Source organism: Condylura cristata, unplaced genomic scaffold (assembly GCF_000260355.1).
Source record: "Condylura cristata isolate star-nosed mole 26May11 unplaced genomic scaffold, ConCri1.0 scaffold00042, whole genome shotgun sequence".
In the NCBI taxonomy this organism is placed as follows: Eukaryota; Metazoa; Chordata; class Mammalia; order Eulipotyphla; family Talpidae; genus Condylura; species Condylura cristata.
Genome location: NW_004567143.1, coordinates 2,539,604 through 2,561,210, shown reverse-complemented (window position 1 = coordinate 2,561,210; position 21,607 = coordinate 2,539,604). Strand labels below are relative to the sequence as shown.

The 21,607-nt window shown below is 43.6% G+C and overlaps 1 protein-coding gene across 1 annotated transcript in view; it reads right to left on the bottom strand.

Annotated features, from left to right (window-relative positions):
• Positions 1-21,607, bottom strand: part of CNTNAP2 (contactin associated protein-like 2) — a 1,046,635-nt gene that overhangs the window by 835,530 nt on the left and 189,498 nt on the right. The window contains exon 4 of the mRNA XM_012733843.1: positions 9,229-9,376. Within this exon, the coding sequence (XP_012589297.1) occupies positions 9,229-9,376 (148 nt within the window). The remainder of the gene's footprint in view (positions 1-9,228; positions 9,377-21,607) is intronic.

Here is a 21,607-nt window from a genome sequence, read left to right as displayed (position 1 = left end):
AAGTGTATGTCGTGTAGTGTTTGGCCCATCTTTGCTTCCAGGTATTTTACGGTTTCTGTCCTTATGTCCAGGTCTTTCATCCACTTGGAGTTGGTTTTTGTGTATGGTATGAGGAGTGAGCTAGTTTCATTTTTTTTGCATGTAGCTTGTGAAGCAAATTTTTAAATGAATCCTGCATCTGTCTCCAGAGTTCCTCACGTGATGCTCAGCTGCTGGGGTCAGTGGGGAGCTGCACAGCAGGGCACGGACAAGCCAGCGCACAGTGGGGGAGGAAGACAATAGGGTGCTGCGGGCCGGGGGGGGGGGGCGACACCCACAGTGCACTTGCACTGACAGGGGAGATCCTTCAGTGAGACTTATAGACTAGCCTCTTAGACACTCATTTCACCAAATATTTCAGAAATCAGCATCAAAACTCTGGGGTATAAGGCCAAACTTAAGATTCAGCATTTTATGTACCTTGACGAAAATCCGGAAGGCTTCAAACGGCCTGGCCGTGACGCAGCTGGGAACTGGGGTAAGACACCGGGCCAGGCTCCCTCCCTACCCAGGGCCAGGCACAAGATCTGCTGAATTCTGAGCTGCTTCCACTACACTATTCAGACCAGTCAGTCTCCACCTTCGTGGAGACCAGGGTCACCTCGCCTCCTGGTGCTCCACGGCCGGTTCGGGAAGCCCCTGGCTGAACGTGTTCAGCCTCACGTGGGCCCCAGGGGTGGTGTCCTGCCCCCAGGGCCATGAGCACACACGACTGCAGCTCCACTGTCATCTTCAGCTGTCCCTGGGGGGGAGGGGGTCAGCGGACCAGCCGTCCCATGACCCTGGTCTGGAGTCCCTCCTCTAGAAGGAGTGAGAAGAGGCCATTAGGATGAAGCCCATGCCCAGCGGGGGGCCAGACGTGGGCCAGCGGCCAGGTGGTCCACATCCTTCTTGCACAGGCTGCTGGTGCTCCCCACATGGCTGCAGGGCACCACCCTCGGGGAGGGCAGCTCAAGGCTGCCTTGACCGCCCCCTAGACCACCACCTTGCAACTAGTAGGCTACCTTTTCCGCATATGAAATACTACATACACGTCATGTCTGGTACGGATACTGTCTGTAAAATACATGTGTATATTATATACATAAATCTGTACTATGCATGGGATTATGCATATAAGTACACCTTCCATTCAGAATAGGAGTATACAATAATACTGTGATAATTCTTCTGAAGTATAGGTATAAAGGGTCTGGTGCTGGTCTAATGATTATAAAGTGTGTAAAATGACTGGTTTCTAATGTTTAGTGCTATATTCAAGTAACTTGGATCGCTTAAAATTTTGAGTCACGGGCCCTCCCTGGTGGCACAACAGGTTGGGACACAGTTCTGCAAGCTAGCGGAAGCTGCTTCAGTGAAAGTTCAACCCCTACCAGGGAGGTGACCCACATGGTGCAGTCGATCTCTCTTGTCTACCCACTGATCCCCTCAGCAGTGTACTTCGCCAGTTTGCTTGTTCTGCTCCCCACTCTGTCTCTGGTGAAGCCTCTCACCACCCCTGCACCTCTGGTCTGTATTTATGTATGCATACATAAATAAATCTTTAAAGAAAAATTGGAGTTGGCATACAAATGATTGTTTTATTACATTGCTACATTTAATTCATGAAGGTGATGACTGCCATTTTAAATATTTGTTCTTCTCTCCCAAGCTAAGCTAATTTAAATAGGTGATAATTAAGACTAACAATTCAAGAATAAAAGCTAATAAAAGAATCTCTTAGTAGATATTTGCAGTGTTTTAAATTTTACTTCTTTCCACATATTAAAAAGGTATTATAAGTGAAATGCTGACGGACTGTATAGCTTTAACTTTGCCTTTCATTCTGTTTGCAACTGCCTAACATAAATAAGGATTAACTATGTGTAAGTGGTAGTTAAAATGTCTCACAAACAGAGATTCTACAAGGAAATACCCTAATGGAGACTGATGAAACTTTCTGTGCCAAAATTCAAAGAAAACTTAAGATTTGTTTATTTACAAGTTGCCCGTACATGCAGATTAGGAAGACTGAACCTCTGGATTTTTCTATGGGATATGTAAGCTGTGTAATACATAGATATTTCCATGCTGAACTTAGCAAGTGAAACTGTGGGCTAATATTAATAGTTGTTAGGATCTACAAAGTAATATTTCCCATAGACCATCAATCTGATTATAAAACATCCTTGTCAGTGGAGAAGAAAAGAATTAACTAGTGGCAAGAAGTACCAATATCAGAGAGAGAGCAGTGCACTTGATTTTTACTCAGGATTTTGAGATCCTTAATTAATTCACTTATGCTGGTCACATAACCCTGTGGAGTTTGGTTTCCTCATTAGTTAAATAAGGGATCTGAGCAGACAGTCTCCTGGGAGGATGGTAGTTTGAAAGTTCTCGTCGAGTATCCAAATGGTTCATTGTGTTAATAAAAATACTTTCTTTTTAAGCTGTTCTGAATCACGGTGACTTTCTGTTACATTATTTTCAGTCTTCAACCAATTATCATGATGTGTGTATATGTTTTGTTTTAATACGCTTACCCTCCTATTTTATAAAAATAATTTTAGACTCGTATTTACCAAAAAAATAAATAAATAAAACCAAAAAAAGTATCTCTTCTTATTCCACAATAGAAGTATTCTTACTGCTAATTCAGAAATGCAGACATGAGTAAAAGCACCTGTTTGGGTCTCTTTACTATGTGTAACTTAGCACTGAAAACTATTAAGTCTATTTTGTACTGACTAGATTTTATTTTATATGGATTTTATTTGACATTAATTAGACAAAATTAATTAAGAGTGTTGTATTTTTTCCTCTGACACATGTATACATAGGTGTACATGTGAATATCCATACACATGAGGTATGTTAACCACAAAATAGCCTCACAAATTGTGATTTTAAATGATCTTAAGTAGAAATAATACAAGGTCTAGAAGCACTTAAATGACAAAGGTACTATCCTTCTTTGTTAGTTCTTGGCTTTATTTAGCTCTGCTGGAACATTTATGAACACAATCAGTTTAGCAATTATGTCAAGATGCTGTATGCCCTCATCCAGTCTCTGAAAGCAGAATGTACAACATCAACAGTGGTCACTCTTATCTGAGGAAATAAACTGGGTCTGCATTCATTACATAGGACATTAGCTCAGTTTCCGTGAACATTCATTGTGCGTGAATCTGCCAATGAACAGAATGCTGATGGTGAAGACAGTGGTGTGGAGACCCGTCCCCCCCCCACCCCCAGCTCACAGTCTGCAGCTCTGAGGGGTGATTTAGTGAATGTCATTGACTTATTCCCATGGTATGATGGGAGTAAAGAAAACAGTGATGGGGTTCCTCTCCCGAATTCGGAACAGTCTTGTGTGGACTGAATCCCAATGGAGTCTTGGAAGATTAAGACAAATGTGGTAGGTGAAGAACAGTGGAGAAGGTATAGAGAGGAACTCTTGGATGACTGTTAAAATGTGTCATGTATTTCGAAAGTATGAATTATCCTACTAAAGGAGCATGTAAATAATAGGAAATCAGACTACAGAGGTAAGGGGAGAGGGCTCTAGTTAAAGTTAGCAATGCTCTAGGCCGTGGGATACCACTATAGTATCCGAAGCACAAGTCATCTATGGCTGGATGTGAATTTTAGGTTGCAAATTAGCAAAATGATTTGCAAATAGTGAAATTCAATACATGTAAATGAGACACATGAATCTGTGTCACACAAATATCGACACCCCTTGCAACATAATGAGTCTATTACTCTGAGTGTCTATGAGAGAGAGAGAGATAAGCACAAAAAGTCATGAACACAAAGTACCCGTGTGCTGGACCCTTTTCTAATATGCAGAATGAAATGCCTGACAGAAACAGAAAACATGGCTGACTTACAGAACTGTGCTTTAGTTCTCTGCTCAGCTAAATGGATCAACACAGAAATGGTTACTAATGTTAAAGAATATCTGTTGTGTTGTATTGTGCTTAATATACACACGCCTGTGTGTGTGTGTGTGTGTGTGCGTGTGCACTGAATGATGCTACCAATTCGTGTCTACCCTGAAACAGCATGAGGCTGCAGCGGGAAGCACCCTGGGGCTGCTGCTCCCCAGAGGCCACGTGAAGACACAGACACACACACAGCAGGAAGAAGGCCACGTGCAGAGGAGGGAGCGGGAGGAAGCCACACAGCCAGGGAGCGCCCGCCACATGGGATGGTCTCCCCTGGGAGCCGCCAGTGGTTCCTTCTGATCCCGCCCTCCAGAACAGGGGGGGAATAAATTCCTGCCTCCTGAAGTCACATAATGTGTGGTGCTTTGTCACAACAGCCCTAGCAAGCGAAGCCACACACGTGGCCGTATCTGCGGGCGCAGGACCCGAGAGCTGGGCAGCGGGCTGTGTCCTGGGAGAGGGCATGTCAGCAGCCAGCACGGGAGGACAGAGCACGGGTGTGGCCGTGGCCGTGGTCTCTGGCTGGTCCTTATCGCTCCTCCACCTCGTCCCCCCCCACACCCCCCACCCCACCCACCTCCAGCCGGGACTCATTTTCACTCTGATTTGATTCAGATGAAATATCTAGGCTTTATTAATCGTTCATCTATACTGAAGACATATATAAAAATTACTTCAGTTGTATGTATTCTGGTTTCCCAAGGTGCTGACCTTAGTCTTGTAGTTAAAGACTAATTTAGTGTTTGTCATCAAAAACACGAGCTACTTTAATCAATACACTGTGTTGGGCTTGTGTGTAAAATGAACATTTAAGTGTTGCTGCCATAATGATTGTTTTTAAATTACTGAACCGAGACTTCCCCTTCTGCTCCACACAGTCCCCCCGGTGGACAGCGAGATTAGCCTTGAAGTCTGCAGAAAAGGCTGACTGGGTCAGGAGAGATAGAACATGATTACTAAGTATTAAAAACAATGGTATCTTTTGTTCCAACTAAACTCAGGGAACATTAACGGTAGAGAGACGGCATCGTTTAAAACGAGTTCCAATTCACTGGAATATGTGTACCTGTTATATTCAAGACAAGCCCGGAAACACACACAAAGCCCAAGTCCTGGCTTAGATGAACTATTTATGATGACATCTATGGTGTCAGTCAGTCATGTTGGGCCTCCCCTAGCAGGTCCTGGGACTACACCACCGAGGAGGGCACCTCTGACAGCTTGATGGGTGCCCACGGGACAGACACCCCCACCCCATGCAGTGAGCCTCCGCCCTCCCCGCTGCTGGTGCTGACACTCCCTGATTCGTCCCCACATCACACCCACCCCTGCCTCTCTTCCTAGCCCTGCTGCCTTCGATCAGTGAAATTCCCTCTGCCTACCTCTGCTGAGAATGTCTGTGCTCCCCAGAAGGTCCTACCGGGGGGCGGGGCATGCAGAAGGAGCCCCCACATCAAGCAGGATACCCTAACATTCTCTTTCCCAATGGCACCAGTTGAAAGGGTTAGCCTGGGACTCAGAGGCACAGTGACAGCACCTGTTCCAGGTAAAGGGAAATTTGACACCTGGCCTTTAACTCTATCAACATGTTAAGGCCATTAACTTAGTAGCATTTGCAAAGACTCTGCCTTATCAAGGAAGGTTCTAGAACCAGGACTGGTAATTCTTGGGATGGAGGGGGAGCATTATCCAAGTTAGCACAATCTACTACAGTGCTATTATCCAATTTAGCACAATCTACTACAATGCTATTTTCAAACCTCTGTTCTAGTTAATGTCGCCAATTTCTCACTTACTCCACTAACATCTATTGGGATAAGTATTAATACTCTTTCAAACATGATCTATCCCCAAGAAGTTTGTACCCTAGAAAAGTTTAGCTTCCTATTTATTTAGCTTCAGTTATTTTTTCCCTCTTGTCTGGTGAGAGTCACGGTCCAGAATTAATGAAAAAGTCCATGACAGCAGTAACTCAAAACCTCACAAATGTACATGTTAGAATGATAGAAGACACTCGATTTTAAGCCACACTTGAGTCAGACAAATAGGTGCCTTTTGGGAAAGTTTTTGCAATTCCCTGTGAGTTCTAAAATAACCTCAAGGGCAGGGTTGGTTTTAAAATGGTTATTTTTAAGAAAAGTCATCTCAAAACTAAAATAAAAGTCTCACTATCACAATGAGAATATGGGGAAAGGTGGCTATTTCTATAACAGTAGGAATACGTTTAAAAAGACAACCCATAGAAACATGGACAAGATTCTCGAACCATCTCAAAACAAAGAGGACACAGAAGGCCGGTCAGCACCACCTCATTCAACATCAGAAAAAGGATCATTAAAACCAAAATGACAGAGCAGAACGAATACCTACCAGGAGGGCTGAGACCTGAGAACCCTGGAAGTTTAAATTTGTGCAGGATGTGACAGAACTCAAGTGTAGCCCTTTTGGGAGACTAAATCAAAACAACCAACTTAGGAGATGTCTGTCATGGGCAGAAATTGAACCTCCAGATAGGCCCAATTGGGATATGATATGCAACATCCCCTTTCTAGTTTTAGGCCCGGGAGACTTGTTCACAGCGATTCTGAGACAGTCAAAACCTCAAAACTGCTCAGATGCTCTTCGACAGGAAATGAATCGACACCCGTAGACTATTCATACAGCAGAACAATACTCTTGAAAATGAATGAATACCTTTAAAGAGCCTCACAAATGTTACTGTGAACAAATGAAGATAGGTGGAAAGTTGTAGGTATGTTATCATTCCATTTGTAGGCAACTGAAAAATTTTAGGGGGATAAAAATCAGGCGAATTTTTACCTTCAAGAAGTAAATAGTAACAGGGAAGGGTGGGATGGCGTGTCAATATACTTCCTTCATTGACCTATTATTGATCAAGAAAGTTCACTTCCTTAGAATTAAGGGGCAGAGGGCCCTCCCTGGTGGCGCAACGGGTTAGGACACAGCACTGCTAGCCAGCCGCAGCCACTTCAGTGAGAGTTCAATTCCCAGCCCCAGAGGTGACCCACGGGGCCCCGTGGACCTCTCCCGCTGCTCCCCTCAGCTGTGTACTTCGTCCATGTGCCTGTTCTGCTCACCACTCTGTCTCTGGTGAATCCTCTCACTGCCCCCTGCACCCCAGTTCTGTATGCACAAATAAATAAACCTTAAAAAAAAATGAAGGAGCAGGAGGGCAGCGCAGTGGGAGCATCTGTGCAGTGGCACCGAAACACCTGCCTCCTCCCAGCCCCACTGCTCAGGCCAGTGCCCCTGGGGAATGTCAGCTTTCACCATTTGCATTGTAATAAGCACCAGTTTAATCGCCCCAATTTGTCTCTCAAGCCATGCTTTCTTTATTCACTGTGCTGTGACTAATAATTAGTAAGTTTCATGACCCCTAAAAAGTACTCAATCAATAATTATTAACGCAAGGGATTATATGTGGCCATTTCCATGAAGAGTGTTACCTACTTTTCACTTATTGACAGCAGAATATGCTTCTTAAAAAAAAAAAATCAGTCATTCAACAAAAGTATCACATTTACTTTGGCCTTCCCATCATGGTACTGTCATCAAAAACATGTGTGAACAAGGGGTGACGCGCACCTGGGCACCTGACCAGAAAGGACGAGAGCAGATGCAAATGTAAGTTGGGCTCTTTTTAGGTCTGTCCTGCAAAGTTAAAGCTTCCTCCGGGAGGCTTACATTCTCTGGAAAACTACATGTGTGTCTCTCTGCTCATTATCTTTGCTATAATAAAGTGACCATCAAATAAAATAAACGCCCATAGAAATTCATAAATGGTCTCCACGGCCCCTTCACAGTAACTATTTATTCTGTACCTAGCAGCACTGACCACAGCTAATGATGGTACTTGGATAGTTCTTGTAACTATTCTCACCAGTCTCCACAATTAGATTCATACAGGGTAGAAGCTTTATATATATTTTATTATGAACCACCAGAGTCTGGTTAACTTTAAAAAGTTTGGCCATTAAAGCATTTGTCATTTTCTGGTTCTAGGAAGGCATGACTGTTCTGGGGCTGTAGGAGGAACCCATTAGCAAACTTCCAGCACACAGCTGGTGCCTCATCTCCCTCCTGTCCCTATCCTGCATCCCTGTTTCCCTGGCCAATTGGCAAAAACAGGAAGAAAAAAATACTGGAAGGAGCAGAAAACATTTTACCAGAGAATTCATGTTGTAATAGCAGGGCTGGCAAATCACATGTTTGGAGATGAAATTTACATTAACTAGCAGCCTAAATAAAACACAAGCAACATTTAAAGCCATTCTGAGCTGGTAGCACCTTCCCAGAAACGAAAAAGCAAAGATGAATCCTCTCCAGAAGAATTCATCATTTACCTTGGCCTAAAAGAAGTGCTAGATAAAAGGCTTGAAAACATTAAGGTCACAGTGAAGGATGGATAAGCACAAGGATAAAGATGAGCAGGGCCGGTGAAAGAAGGATAAGAAGGGGGAAGACGGGGAGAAAGGAAAAGAACAGGAGGAGGAGAAAACCAGCACCGTGGGCAAAAGCGAGCAGAAAGGACAGATACAGCAAAAGTCAGATCCATGCACTGGAATGCATCATCTCTCTCTGTCTCTCTCTCTCTGTCTCTCTCTCTCTGTCTCTCTCTCTCTGTCTCTCTCTCTCTTTGTCTCTCTGTCTTTCTGTCTCTCTGTCTCTCTCTCTGTCTCTCTCTATCTCTCTGTCTCTCTCTCTGTCTCTATCTCTCTGTCTCTCTCTGTCTCTCTCTCTCTCTCACACACACACAGTGCATAATGCATTTAAATTAAAAATACATACAGATTTAAAACAAGATGATGGGAAAGAAGTATTCTCGCTAACCAAGTAAACTTGGAAAAGGAGCAAACAAAACTTACAACCATATAAAATATAACTGACTCATGAAAACTCAGTGCTTGACTTTAAAGACGCCCAAGGGGACTGGCCGTAAGGTCGACCACGTGCCCGCCCCCAGCCCCGACAGAGTCAAGCGGGGCGTGATGATGCCACACGTCTGCTTCCACGGGCTAACTACTTCCCCAGCTGCCAGGCCGTCTTATCCAGCTCTGCTGCTTTGTCTTTGAGGTCCCTTCCCGAATCCTTTGCCTCAGGTGTCCGCCCAGGTGCGCGCTCTCCCGGGAGAGCTGCCTGTGCACCGCCCTCGCACCTCTCCACAGAACGCGGCCGGCCGGCGGTTCCCCGCAGGAAGGCGACGCGCAGCCCGACCTCCCTGCACGCGGCCGGTACTCACAGTAGGCGCAGCCGTACAGCTCCACCCGCAGCCCGATGCGGCCCTCGGCGCCCCAGTCCAGCGGCACCACCCGCACGTAGCGCGCCACCACCGGGTGCTGCAGGTCGTGCCGGGCCACGCCGTCGGAGTTGGTGTTCCCGGGGAAGGCCTAGAAAAGGAAGAGGGGGGTTAAGTTCCAGGGAAATGCCGGGGGCAGAACACGCGTTGCGCGCCCAGAGTGGCCCTCACCATGCTCCAGGCCACTAGCAATTCAACAGAGGGCCGCGCTCCCCCGCCTGCGTCTGAGCGCAAGCCCATCTGGACCTGGGCCCGGGTTCCCTGCAGCCCTCCCTCCGGGTCAGCCACACGGCTGGCACCGAGGCCGAGGTGGGTTCTGTGACGGGGGTTTACGTCACACCACATGCAATCACCCATGTTTCCTGCTTTTTTGTTTGTTTGTTCTTAAGAATGTAATTATTTTTGGTAGGCACTTCTAGTTTTTTTCTTTTTTAAGATTTACTTATTTATGCATACAGAACTGGGGGCAGGCCAGAGGTGGTGAGAGGACTCACCAGAGACAGAGCGGGGTGCAGAAAAGGCAGATCAATGAAGCGCACAGCTGAGGGGAGCAGAGGGCGGGTCAGGAGAGGTCTGCCGCGCCCTGTGGGTCACCTCTGGGTGGGGGTCGAACTCGCACTAAAGCAGCAGCTGCTCACTTGCAGTGCTGAGTGTTAGGCCGCTGCGCTACTTGGGGGTGGAGGGGGGGCTGTTGCCTGCTTTTTAAAGACCAGGCTTGATGCTGGAGAGATGGAGGCCACAGCGAGGTCCCAGGAGCACTTCCCATCCCAGGCTAGAAAGCCATGAGAGCTTTAAGCAAGACATTTCACAGATAAGACTTTTAAGCTGGGGCCCTAACATTCTGCCATGACTAAGGGGAAGTTCCCAGGAGAAAGCAGAGACCACCTGGCATGAAAGTCGCGTGGCAGCAGGTGGATCACCAGGGACAGGCGGCCCGAGCTCAGGGAGTGAGGCAGTGAGTGCGGAGAGGGGGCACAGACAGGTCTACACCCGGGACTCCAGCCACATGAAACCAGGACACGAAACAAAGCCCCAGACGTTAAGGGGAAGGATGTCCTAAAGGAACTCTGCAGAGTCTTTCAGACTCTACCCCTACTCCAGTGATGGGAAACTACAACTCCCAGCAGCACCAGGGAGAGAACTGGGCGGACCCAAGGGCGGAGCTAGCAGGAATGCTGGGACATTGGGGGATAAATAGGACGTGACTGCGGCTCTCTCCCTCTGGGAAACAGCTCTCTGGGCCGCGTGACTCGGCGTGCTCAGTCAGCCTAGCCGGTAAGGTGTTCCAGTGACTTTGTATCCTGCTCTCTTTCCCTGTGTTGTTTCCTATACCTCCTTTCCCCTTCTGTAAATAAACCCGTTGTTGACCCTTTTGTGTGTCCCTGCAGTACACCCGAATTGCGAGCGTGGGTGAGGCCCACAGACAGGCGGCCCAGTCCACTCTGGGCTGCCCTGTCACAAAACTACTGGGGACTGAGGCCCTCTGTCCACAAGTTCCTGTGGCTGCTCTGCTGACATAAAGGGACACCTCAGAGGGAGGCCAAGAGGCCCCAAGTGAGGGCCCTGATGCAGCATCTAAGTCCACAGACCCATGCACTGGGGAAAACCTCTTGCTTTTTCTGTCATGTAGCCAATTTCCTCCTTTATCTATTTTTTAAGGAAGTAAGAGTTTTGGCTAATACCAAGAGTGCTGAAGGGAGAGATGAGGGGTACAATTACATGTTCTGCAGTTGCCATTTCATCATCATAGAATAAGTTTACCCACTGTGATGCTGACCTCTGCTTGAATATCGAATCTTCATCTGGGAAAACATTTCTTCTAGTCAGACAACACAGTGATGTTTGTCACTGTGTATCTGAATATTAAATGCAACACTTAGTAGTTTTTTCTACCTCAGCTGAAATGTGCACTTGACTTCTGAAACAACACATCTTCCCCTTTTTTTTTGTTTCTGAAATTTTGACACAATTATCCTTTTCTATTCTCAGTTTCCCAAATTGTAGCCTTAACTGTGGTCATTAGCCCTGTAAGCTCTTTCAAACACTTTGATGAAATCAAAGTCACTTACACAGCTGATTCTTATGGCATCTTTAAGATCTACACCTCTGCATCAAAAAAACTGAAAAGCTAAGATAATTTTGAATCCTTCTTACATAGACCAATGTCCTTTAAGATGCAACCTTCCTTTAAACAAATGTCACGTGGCAGTCTATTTAACAGCCACATGAAGACACCAGCCAAATGCATCACATCAGACAGAAAAATCCATTATGGAAGTTTGTGAACTACAGGTCACATATATGAAATCTGCTTTGCCAGCTGTGAGTGGTACAAATGTGCAGAAGAAGTTTCTCTTGTGGTCGATGTTACTAGAAGTTTCTCTTGTGGTCGATGTTACTAACAGAGTACTCATGTAACCTGTGGAACTTTCTGCTTTGTTAAAATTAGAGGTGTTATGAACAGTTGGGCCTCTGCTCTCCTAGAGCGAGTCCTATAAATTGTGCAAACACACAGCACACTTAGAACTTTTCAAAAAATTCTGAGTTGCTCAGAATGCTATTTTAGAATAAGCAAGTATTGATAGTGTCAGAACTGAAAGTCTCATGCCACATCTGCTCCATATTTCCTGTAGCAGGAGCAGAGGATTAACAGTGTGAGAGATGAAGACAAACTTCTGTTGCCTGGTAAACTGCAATGTTTGAGGCTTCCAGGCTGCTTTATCTCACAGCTGATGGCCTTTTTCTTTTTCTGCTCTTTAATTTTTTTTTTTTAAACAAAGTTTGGGAAATGTGAAAACCTATTAGCTCACAGATGTTAACAGAATTGCTGTGGATGACAATTAGTTCATGTGTATCACTTGCCAATCCCTGAGCTAAGAGAATCTCTCCAATGAATAAATTGTCCTTTCAACTCACATCTGAGGCAAAAATCTACAATCACCAGGAGAATTTCAGCTACTTGGGTTTAAAATCCAATAAACTTTGGGAAAGCATTTTGTCACCCCTTGAAGCATATAATTTATCAGTCTGGAGAAAATACAGAGAAGTCAGAAGGATGTTGTGTGTGATGCAGGGACTAGCATCCTCCCTCACGTTCCCACCAAGGGTTTGAAGTGTAACTTCAAAGTAATTCACTTATATGGACTAAAATGTGACCACATTAAAAAACAAAAAGTTTGAGTTTAAACTATTAATCTTAATTATCCCACCAACCACCTGTTGGGCAAACTCAAATAGAGTTGCACAGGGACAAATATACTATCGTGGTCAGAAAAAGGAACTTGTAATGGTGATTAAGTCTACTGAGAACAAATCAGTTACAAAAAATTTAGATCTCACAACCTAAAGGAGCTCTGAGACAGAAAACTATATAGATTTCTTTATAAAGAAAAGGAAAAAAGTAAAGAGTAATGGTTAACCTAGCTATAGGAAATCAGAAGTTAGGAGAAAACAAGACCAGAGTTATCACACAATTTATATGAAAATAATTAAGAGTGGAAACAATCCAGAAGAAAGCTTAAAGATCACAGGGGGCAAACTATGATGGGCTGTAAGACCATTAACACTGGAAGGACTCTCGTGACTCACCTCCCAAGAAGACAGGACAAAATGATCAGAATCGGAAATGAGGCAAAAACACACTAGAGACAGAAATCAAAACTAAACTGAATGTGATGAACAAGCTTTATGCTACAATAATTTTAAAAAATGAAAAAGAAAAAAAAAAGGTCACAATCCTGCAAATATATAACTTAACAAAAATGGCCTAAGAAACACAATATACACTGTTAAAGTGCCTCATACACATGACACGTGACGGACGTCAAGCTGCTATTAACAAACGCTGGGAGATGATTCCGCAGCGGCTGCTGAGTTTCTGCACCTCGCGAGTTGAAGTTCAGCTCTGCGTGATCTCTTTAAGGGAAGGGCAGGTAGTGTGGCCATAAATACCTGTTTCCTTCTGGGGGAGAGGTCAGTTTACAGTCCCGTACAACAGGGAATGTCGCTTCTGGGGGAAAACGCAGGTGCATCTGCTTGCTCCTCATTATAAGAGAAACAGGTCTCCCCCAAGCCAGGCTTCTCAGCCGGGCTCCGTGGGCGTCGCTGTGACTCCTCCTCCTGGGCAACCCGCATCGGCCCTTCTGGTTTAGGCGCAAGGAGAATGGGTGTGGCATCAGGAGGCTCGCAAATGCCTCAGATCACAGCAGCTCTCTGAAAACGCCAGGCCCTGACAGAAAGGCGGGACATACCTCCTGGAAATAAAAGACGGCGCAGACCGATGTGGAAAACAGCCTGGTAGCTTCCTAACACACCCGGTAACAGCCCCATCACTCAAAGAAAAGAAAGTCAATGTTTAACGAGGGCCTGAATGCAAACGTCCCTGGTAGCTTGATCTGTAATCGCCCGATCTAGAAATGTCGCAAGTATCTGCACACCTGGGCCATCAGGGGCTCCCTCCACAGTCCAGAGAGGGTCAAGTCCTGCCTGGGCCTGTTCCCCCTCCTCCCCCGCGTCCCCCTATTTTTCATTAGTCCAGGTCCCCTTGGTTCTTTTGTATCCTAATGCTTTCTTCAGTACTTTTGATGGTACAAATCAACTGTCCTGATGCAAAAGAGAAATCAAGAAAAGCATAAGGGTCACTTATGTTGCCCTCCTCAATACCAGATCTTCCCTTCTGAAGTGGCAGTTTTATAAAGTCTTATCCCCCACTTTTTCCTTATTCTCCAATTATTCGTTTCCTACACTAATATGTGAAAATCAAGGTGTTCTTTGATTCTGATTTCCTGGGACCACTTTGGAGCACGGAGAATCTGCAGGTTTATCTTTGAGCTGTCCTCTCATTTTTTGGTTCTGGGGCAGGAAACATTTAAATTCTGTTCTGTCTCTGACTTCTCTCAGGAGATCTTGTTCTAGTCTAAATATCAGAGGCTCGCCCTACATCCATGTCTCTCCCACGCTGGATTTAAGTTCCAGGGAAGAATCTCTAACTGCACGCCAGGCGTCTTTATTGGGAGAACTGGATGTTTCCAGTGTAAGAAATCTTTGCCTTCTACCCACACCACCTGCTCCATTTTTAACTTTCCCCTTGCTCTCTGGCTGAGGCTACCATCCTCCACCCCTCAGCTAACTCCTGCCACACCTAGAACTTTCCTCTCCCTTCCTCACACACCTCCCATTCTCTCTCGAAGTGGCCTTCCCCTCCTGTGGCCAGTGTCCTATTTCAAGCCACCCTTCCCCCCTGACATTCTCTGAATGTTCTCCAAGCTTCCAGTCTCTCTTCTTCAATTTATTTTCTGTACTACCCAAAGAGGGATCTCTCTAAATTAAAATCAAATTCTATGTGAAACTAATTACTTAACTCCAAAAGAGACACGCAGGCTGCTTTGTGTTCACTGCCGCCAACTCAATAAGTGGAAAAGAATAATGTGTACAGTTTGCACCCTTTGTTTTGTTTATAGGATGCTAAATGATTCCCTTAACAGGTTCTTTTCAACAAATTAACAGAATTGACTGCGCGAACAAATATGCTCCGTATATTGTTGTCATGTATAACAACATAGGACTCTTTTTAGTGAGAACCTGAGATCCTGATTTACAGAAAACCTACACAGCAGCTTCGCTCTTTCATTCTCTTTTATAATGAAAAACGATCCATGTCTTGTGCTATTAATGGTAGTTTCCAGAACTGCCCTACATTCCCCAATACATAGGAGCATTTTCTGAACTGAATAATTCGGGACTTCAAATAGATGAATAATTCGGGAATTCAAATAATTTCTGAATATACTTTAAGAGGCTGAGGTGGGCAGAAAGTAGGGCACACTGAGGGTCAACACACTTTTATTTATTTACTTTTTTAAAGATTTGCTTATTTATGCATACAGAATTGGGGTACAGGCCAGAGGTGCAGGGGAGGTGAGAGGATTCCCCAGAAACAGAGTGGGGAGCAGAATAGGCCGACTGACAAAGTACACTGCTGAGGGGAGCAGCGGGAGAGACAGGAGAGGTCTGCTGTGCCCTGTTTTGGTCACCTCTGGGCCGGGAATGGAACTCGTGCTGAAGCGGCTGCAGCCAGCCTGCAGTGCTGCAATTTAATCTGCTGCACCACCAGGGAGGGCCATAAACTCTCGGATTTAAACTTATAGGAAAACATTATTCAGAGCAAGTTTTCTCTCTCTAGACCAGGCAGATATGATAGACACAGCTTTACACTAATTTAATGGATTGACTTTTTTGATGGTTGAGACAAAGCTAATAGGCAATGCATTTTGTTACCCAATTATACACAACCCGAGATTCTAGGGAAACTAACAGTTGGAAGCTTACTGTTGAATCTGCCCTTTTCAATGTGTCCAAGAGAAAAGCAAGCTTCTTTAATAGCTACGAGGTTACTTTGAGAATAAAATGGTGCTACTTTGCTCTACTTCATCAAGTTGTCTTTAGGAATGAGCCTTTGTAGAGCGTCCAGAGGGAAGACTATTAGAATGACAGCATTTTCAGAAGAAATTATAGTAAAGTGAGACAGACCTCTGATGGAAAGCAGGCATTCCAGTAGTAATTTCTGTATTGTTTGAAACTATGTATCAGTTTTCATATTAACCCTTACTAGCAATATGAATAAAATACGCAGTTTTGAGTGCTGTAATTTTTCTATATAAATATGTAAATACTAGCTAAGGTACTATGGATCTTCTCAAGAGATTTAATCAACGGAGCAAGCATATGTCATTTATGAAGTGGTTTTCAGAGTGATTTAGATTTAGTGCAATTTATGACTTTAATAAGCTGACATAAAGTTAGACTTTGGGCTTTAGTTATCTTACTCAAATAGTTCTGATATTAGTATTCTACTGCCATTTATTTCTATGTAGAACTGGTCTATTTATCTGTTTCACACAGATAAATAGAGTTTTCATGCTTAGTTCAGGGCCTAGCTTCAATGTTATATTTATCAAGTATCTCCAAGCAATGCAAATACATTTAGACTTTTTAGTGAGAAGAACCAAAGATGTTAAATTAGCATATATACTAAGCTAGCTGATATGCCCGGGTAATGTACACATACACACCAAATGAGTCATAGGCGATCTATAGCTTAACCCATTCCACCTTGAAAAAATTGTTGAAATAACTTTAGACTAACAGAGTAACTTCAGAAACTACTATACAGAGTGCCTGTGTACTCTGACCCTCCCCTCTCCATGACAACACAGTGCACAAACAGTCTAATCATCCAAGCCAGAAGATTATTATTGGCTTAATATCATGCACTAAAACTCTACAGACCATTTTATCCTGATTTAACTAGATTCTATAGCCACTCCTTAGGGGGGCATGAGTCAAAGTTTGACCACTCATACATCTGTGTTACATTCATCACTGTGATGCAAAACATTTCCATCACGCAAATGTAATTCTCAATTCAATTTTAAGCTTAATTAGTAGAAAGTGCTTAGAAAGCCCAGGTTTATTTTCACTTCTGATTCAGTCCTTGCTTTACTATATATTTCTTCCCTCTGATGGGCTGCTTTGTGACTGTCTCTGGATTCTATGTTGGACACTAAGTGTTCATAATAAGGCTATAAAGAAAACAATGGAGTCTATGTCTAAAACACTGCTGTTAAGAGCTAAATGAGACCAAGTGTTCCCAACTGAATTTCAGCTGGCATCGGGCTAAGAGATTAGGGGAAGTGAAGAGGGCAGTGTGGCAGGAACTTAGCTCCGGCTCACCTCCACTAACTACATGTGGTACAAGTTTGAAAACCACACGTAGGGAAAAAAAAAAAAAAAAAGTATGGTAGCGGTATTTTTTTCCACCATTTTTCCTATGAAATCTAAGCCTGCTGGCACCAGGAAGACCACTGTACCCCTCGAGGGAAGGGAAGGGAAGCAGAAGACAGCTGGCAGCAGGCGTGGCTCCTGTGGGCAGCTGAGAGCTGAGCTCCGGAAGCCGCGTGCTTGACTACTGGTCACAGAGCTACAGAGGGGAACGGGGATGCCCAGCGGGTAAACCTAGTGACCCACACATACGCCACTCATGAGAACACAAATGGGCTCCGGGAGGAGCTGGGGTGCACAGGGGGCGACCACACAGGCAGCAGAGGCTCCCATGAGATCGGGGCATGGTTTGCACACTTATTGTGACACCAAAGTGCAGTTTTGCAAGAATCACACATGGGGCAGGGGAAGGGAGGAGTAAATAAAAGGGACATGGAATCTCTATAAATTATTTTTACATATGTATATCTAATGTATATATAGATGTAAAGTATAATTATCTTAAAATACAAGTTAAAAAGAATACACACTGAATATTATAATAATCACCTAGAATTATTGAGATGTGCATCTTAGACATTATTTTTGCCTCAGAAGGGCATAAACTTTCTAAACAAATGTTGGCACATGTAGAAGGGAAGAGACAAATGTGGAATCGCAAACTCTCGCTCCAGAGGCTGAATGTATCCCTGTCTCGTTTTCATCTGAGTCTGTTTCCTCTTTTAATATGCTAAGAGTTGAATAAAACGATAAGGCTCTGAAGACTTCATTCTTTTATGCAAATGTTTATCCTAAGTCAAGAACCTAGAGTTCTGAACTACAACAGCCAGGCATCAGGTGAACTTGTACAAACTGTCTCCACAAAATAGCACAAGCTCTGATTAATGGTTCCCAAATCCAAGGCTAACAAGCTGCTGGACTCTATTAGAAAAAGGAGAAGCTTTAAATACCAAATTCATTTACCAAACATCATTAGTTAAAAACATGTAAAGTGAAAATCACTATTATGCTTGATTTCTTTGCTTAGAAAAATACACATGGGGCCAAAGAAGAATCCTTTCTCTGATTGTTTTCCAATTTGAGCAGAAAACATTGGCAAAATTCCACAAAAAATAATATTAAAATCACAAGATGACTGCTGCAAATAGTTTGTTATGGGTAGAGTGGTTTATTGTGTTATCTTAATGGAGAGATTTTTTTTTTTAAAGTCCTCCAGGAATCTCATTTACTATTTCTATCAGTAATGAAAAAACACTAAATGTACAATTTGTGATTTATATTTCTAGACAACCCTAACTAAGTAAGCATCTCGATACTGTGAAAATATAGGCCAGTGGTAAGATTATACAATAAAATATGGATATACAGCCATGGAAAATGGGCTTTTAACATCATCAATTTATGGTGATTTGCTAAGGGGTGGAGAGAGAGAGGCTTTCCAAATTTGTATTTCTGGAAGGGTGGAATTGTTACAACTGAGAACAGATATAGAAGGCACTGAGAATTATTCCAGGCAGCCAAACTCAGCAAGCTCTACAATTAAGCCAGGCTGAGGAAATGGAAGGGTAGGTTTTATTACCCTGAACTAAAAGATAGTGTTTGCATGGAATACTGTTTGCAGTTCTGGTCAACAACCTGCAACAAAGAAAAATAATATGACTCTGGAAGGTCCAGGGAAGGCAGCTGAATGTTTAAAAGGATACAGACTCGTCCATATATGAATAAGGGAGGGTTTAAAAATGCATTAATCTTTGTGCAAAAAGGTGAGAAAATCGGGTTGTACAGTCACACTCAGTGTAGTCATTAACGTGCCCTGTCAGCAGGGCTACTATCAGCAATGCTGTGCTGGACAGCGCCTTTCTCAGCCCTGGACGTGCAAGACCAACATTCATCTATGTAGGATGAGGCCTTTGAGACACTACTGTCAAATTTTCAAGGGGAAGAAAGAGGAGAGAAATCCAATGTTTTGTGCCTCAAGCATAAATGTAATACAAGACAGAATGAGAGCAAATTTCATAAATTTAAGTGAAAATAATTAATGTTTGAGGTGAATTAAACCAAGAGGGAAAGGCAAGTATTAACGTTAAGAAACTATTGGTTGGAAAAGTTTCTCCTTAACCCCAAATGACCCTGTGCTACCACCTGGCCAGCTGTGAAGGAGAAACATGACAATATTGACTTCAGAATGAATTGCTAGAAATGTGATATCCAGCCCCTGGAAATTATAGTCCTACTGCATTTTACATCAGTCTTACATTGCAGTGGTCTGGAAAACATGGCATACAGAGAATCGATAAAACAAAAGAAAAAATATGAGTGAGAACTGATCAAGGCTAAAGATTTCACTCACACCTTTAAAATAATTGTCCCTACAGGATGTGAAATTAAAAACAACAGGGGGTATGTTGGACTATTAAGACAAAAGATCAGGTCCTAGAACTTCTGAATGTACCTTGACCTTGAATGACGCACTATGTCATGTAATCATTTTACAGTTCTCATCCAAATTTCGCATCTGTAAACCTGGGCACTAGCTGGATTCTCTGGTTCTCTCATTTGTTTTAAATCATAAAGCACTGTCCAGGACAACCTGAAATGCACTGCAGTGAGGCTATCTCTAAGAACATGCATTGTATTCTCTTTGACACCCAAGGTCAGCGATCTCTGGCAAGTGTGCCCCTGCCATGTTTTCCTCTGTTTTCCCAGGTTTTTGCTGTAGTGAAGTCATTGATCTGAGTCCGCAGCAAGGCTCGATCTGCCCAGCCCTGGCACAGCTAAGGTCGGTTTTTAAGGCAATACTGTTTAGAAAGCCTGGCAGTGAAGACACCATATTCCTCGGCTATTATTGGCAAGTACTGCACCAGCCCACTGCTCTGCATTTCCCCTCAAAAATGGCCCTTGGGTCCATTTGAGTAACGACAACAAATGCACTGGTAATGCAGAAGGATGCCTCGGGCTGTCCTCTCCTCCCAATGACAACTCTAAATGGGTCAACTCAAGGCACAACTCCATATATCAAAAGAACCTGAACCAGGGACATTGCGGTGCTCTAATACAACAGTTAATAAACAAGGTCAACACAGGCATGCCCACATCCATCACTCCAGCCAGCCCCTTTCAACACTATCTTCTCTCTGCAGCGTTATTATATTCATCTTAATTAGGCTTTCAAACTCCAGTTTCACACTACCTTAATGAAGCCCATAGAACAGGAGAATATTCTAAAATAGGTCATGTAAAATATTCTAAAACAGTTTATATAAATATTCAAAAGTTTTCAGTGGTGTGTTGCTGATTGTATCAAGTGTAGCATTAAGAAGAAGACAAACCCAGTCTGGGATTTGGGGTCACGGCGAATGCGGCACTTGCAAAGCCCACTTCTTCCAGCCCTCTTCCATCACCTGCTGCCCAGACCTGTCTTGTCTGCACTCCGCCACTCGCATTGTTTCAGCACCAGCTGGCCTATGGGTTTCATGAAACCTCTTCTCATGCTACCTGCTATAGCCAGAAATGTCCTGGTTCTGACCATTTCAGTCATCCCACCTAAATCCTATCTATCACTGAACACCTCCATCACCAAAGCCTTCCTGTACAGCTCTATTGTGACTGCACTTGGATGTGAGTCCTTCTGGTTCAGAAACACCATTACTAGACAGAGACTTTCATTTGTAGTATAAGGTGTACACACTCTTTTGTTCTCAGATTATGGGTGAAACATGCCAAAAAGGGCTGACCAATATTTTTTAAAAACTTGTTTTTATTTAGTTATGCATACAAGAACTGGGGTACAGGCCAGAGCCAGAGTAGAGAGTAAAACAGGTGAATCTACTGAAATACACTGTTGACAGGAGCAGCAGGCAACACAGGAGAGGTCTCTTCATCAGGGTCAGCTCCCGGGCCAGGGAATTGAACTTAGGCTACAGTGGCTGCCAATAGCTTCCTAGCGCTGAGATGTAATCCCTTCTGCCACCTGGGAGGCCTGACCATTTTTATTTATCTTCATTCCTTTAATCTGAATTTCTGCCTTACATGTGTTAAGAAAAATGATCATTAAATGTAAAATCAACAAATTGAAAATAATATGTTAATACCAACATCATGATAAATATCCCATTATTGGCAACTTCATCTATTATACTAAACTCTAAAGTCCGACCTATAAAATGAAAAGCTTTCTAGAAAAAGTACATAGGTATTGCTATTGGTTCTGTTTTTTTGGAGTTAGGTGTTTTGTTTTGTAAAGTTTTAAAATAGTATTCTCACCTTGTGAGACACCATCAGGGGAACAGACCCTCCCATGACAACTGGCATTCTGTCAACTATCACCTGCCTCTGCTGGGGGTTAGGAAGTCAAACGGTATAGAAGACAGCTCCACACCAGAATAAGGAACGTTTAGAAATGTATTTCCACATTTAGCTTTAGCGGGCTAGACAGGACAGAAAATACTTACTTCCTCTGAAATATATTTTAAAGTGCTAGGAGTGTTCTTAAGTGTGAATTTTCAATTGACCAAGAAATTCCCAGTATAATTTAGAACATATA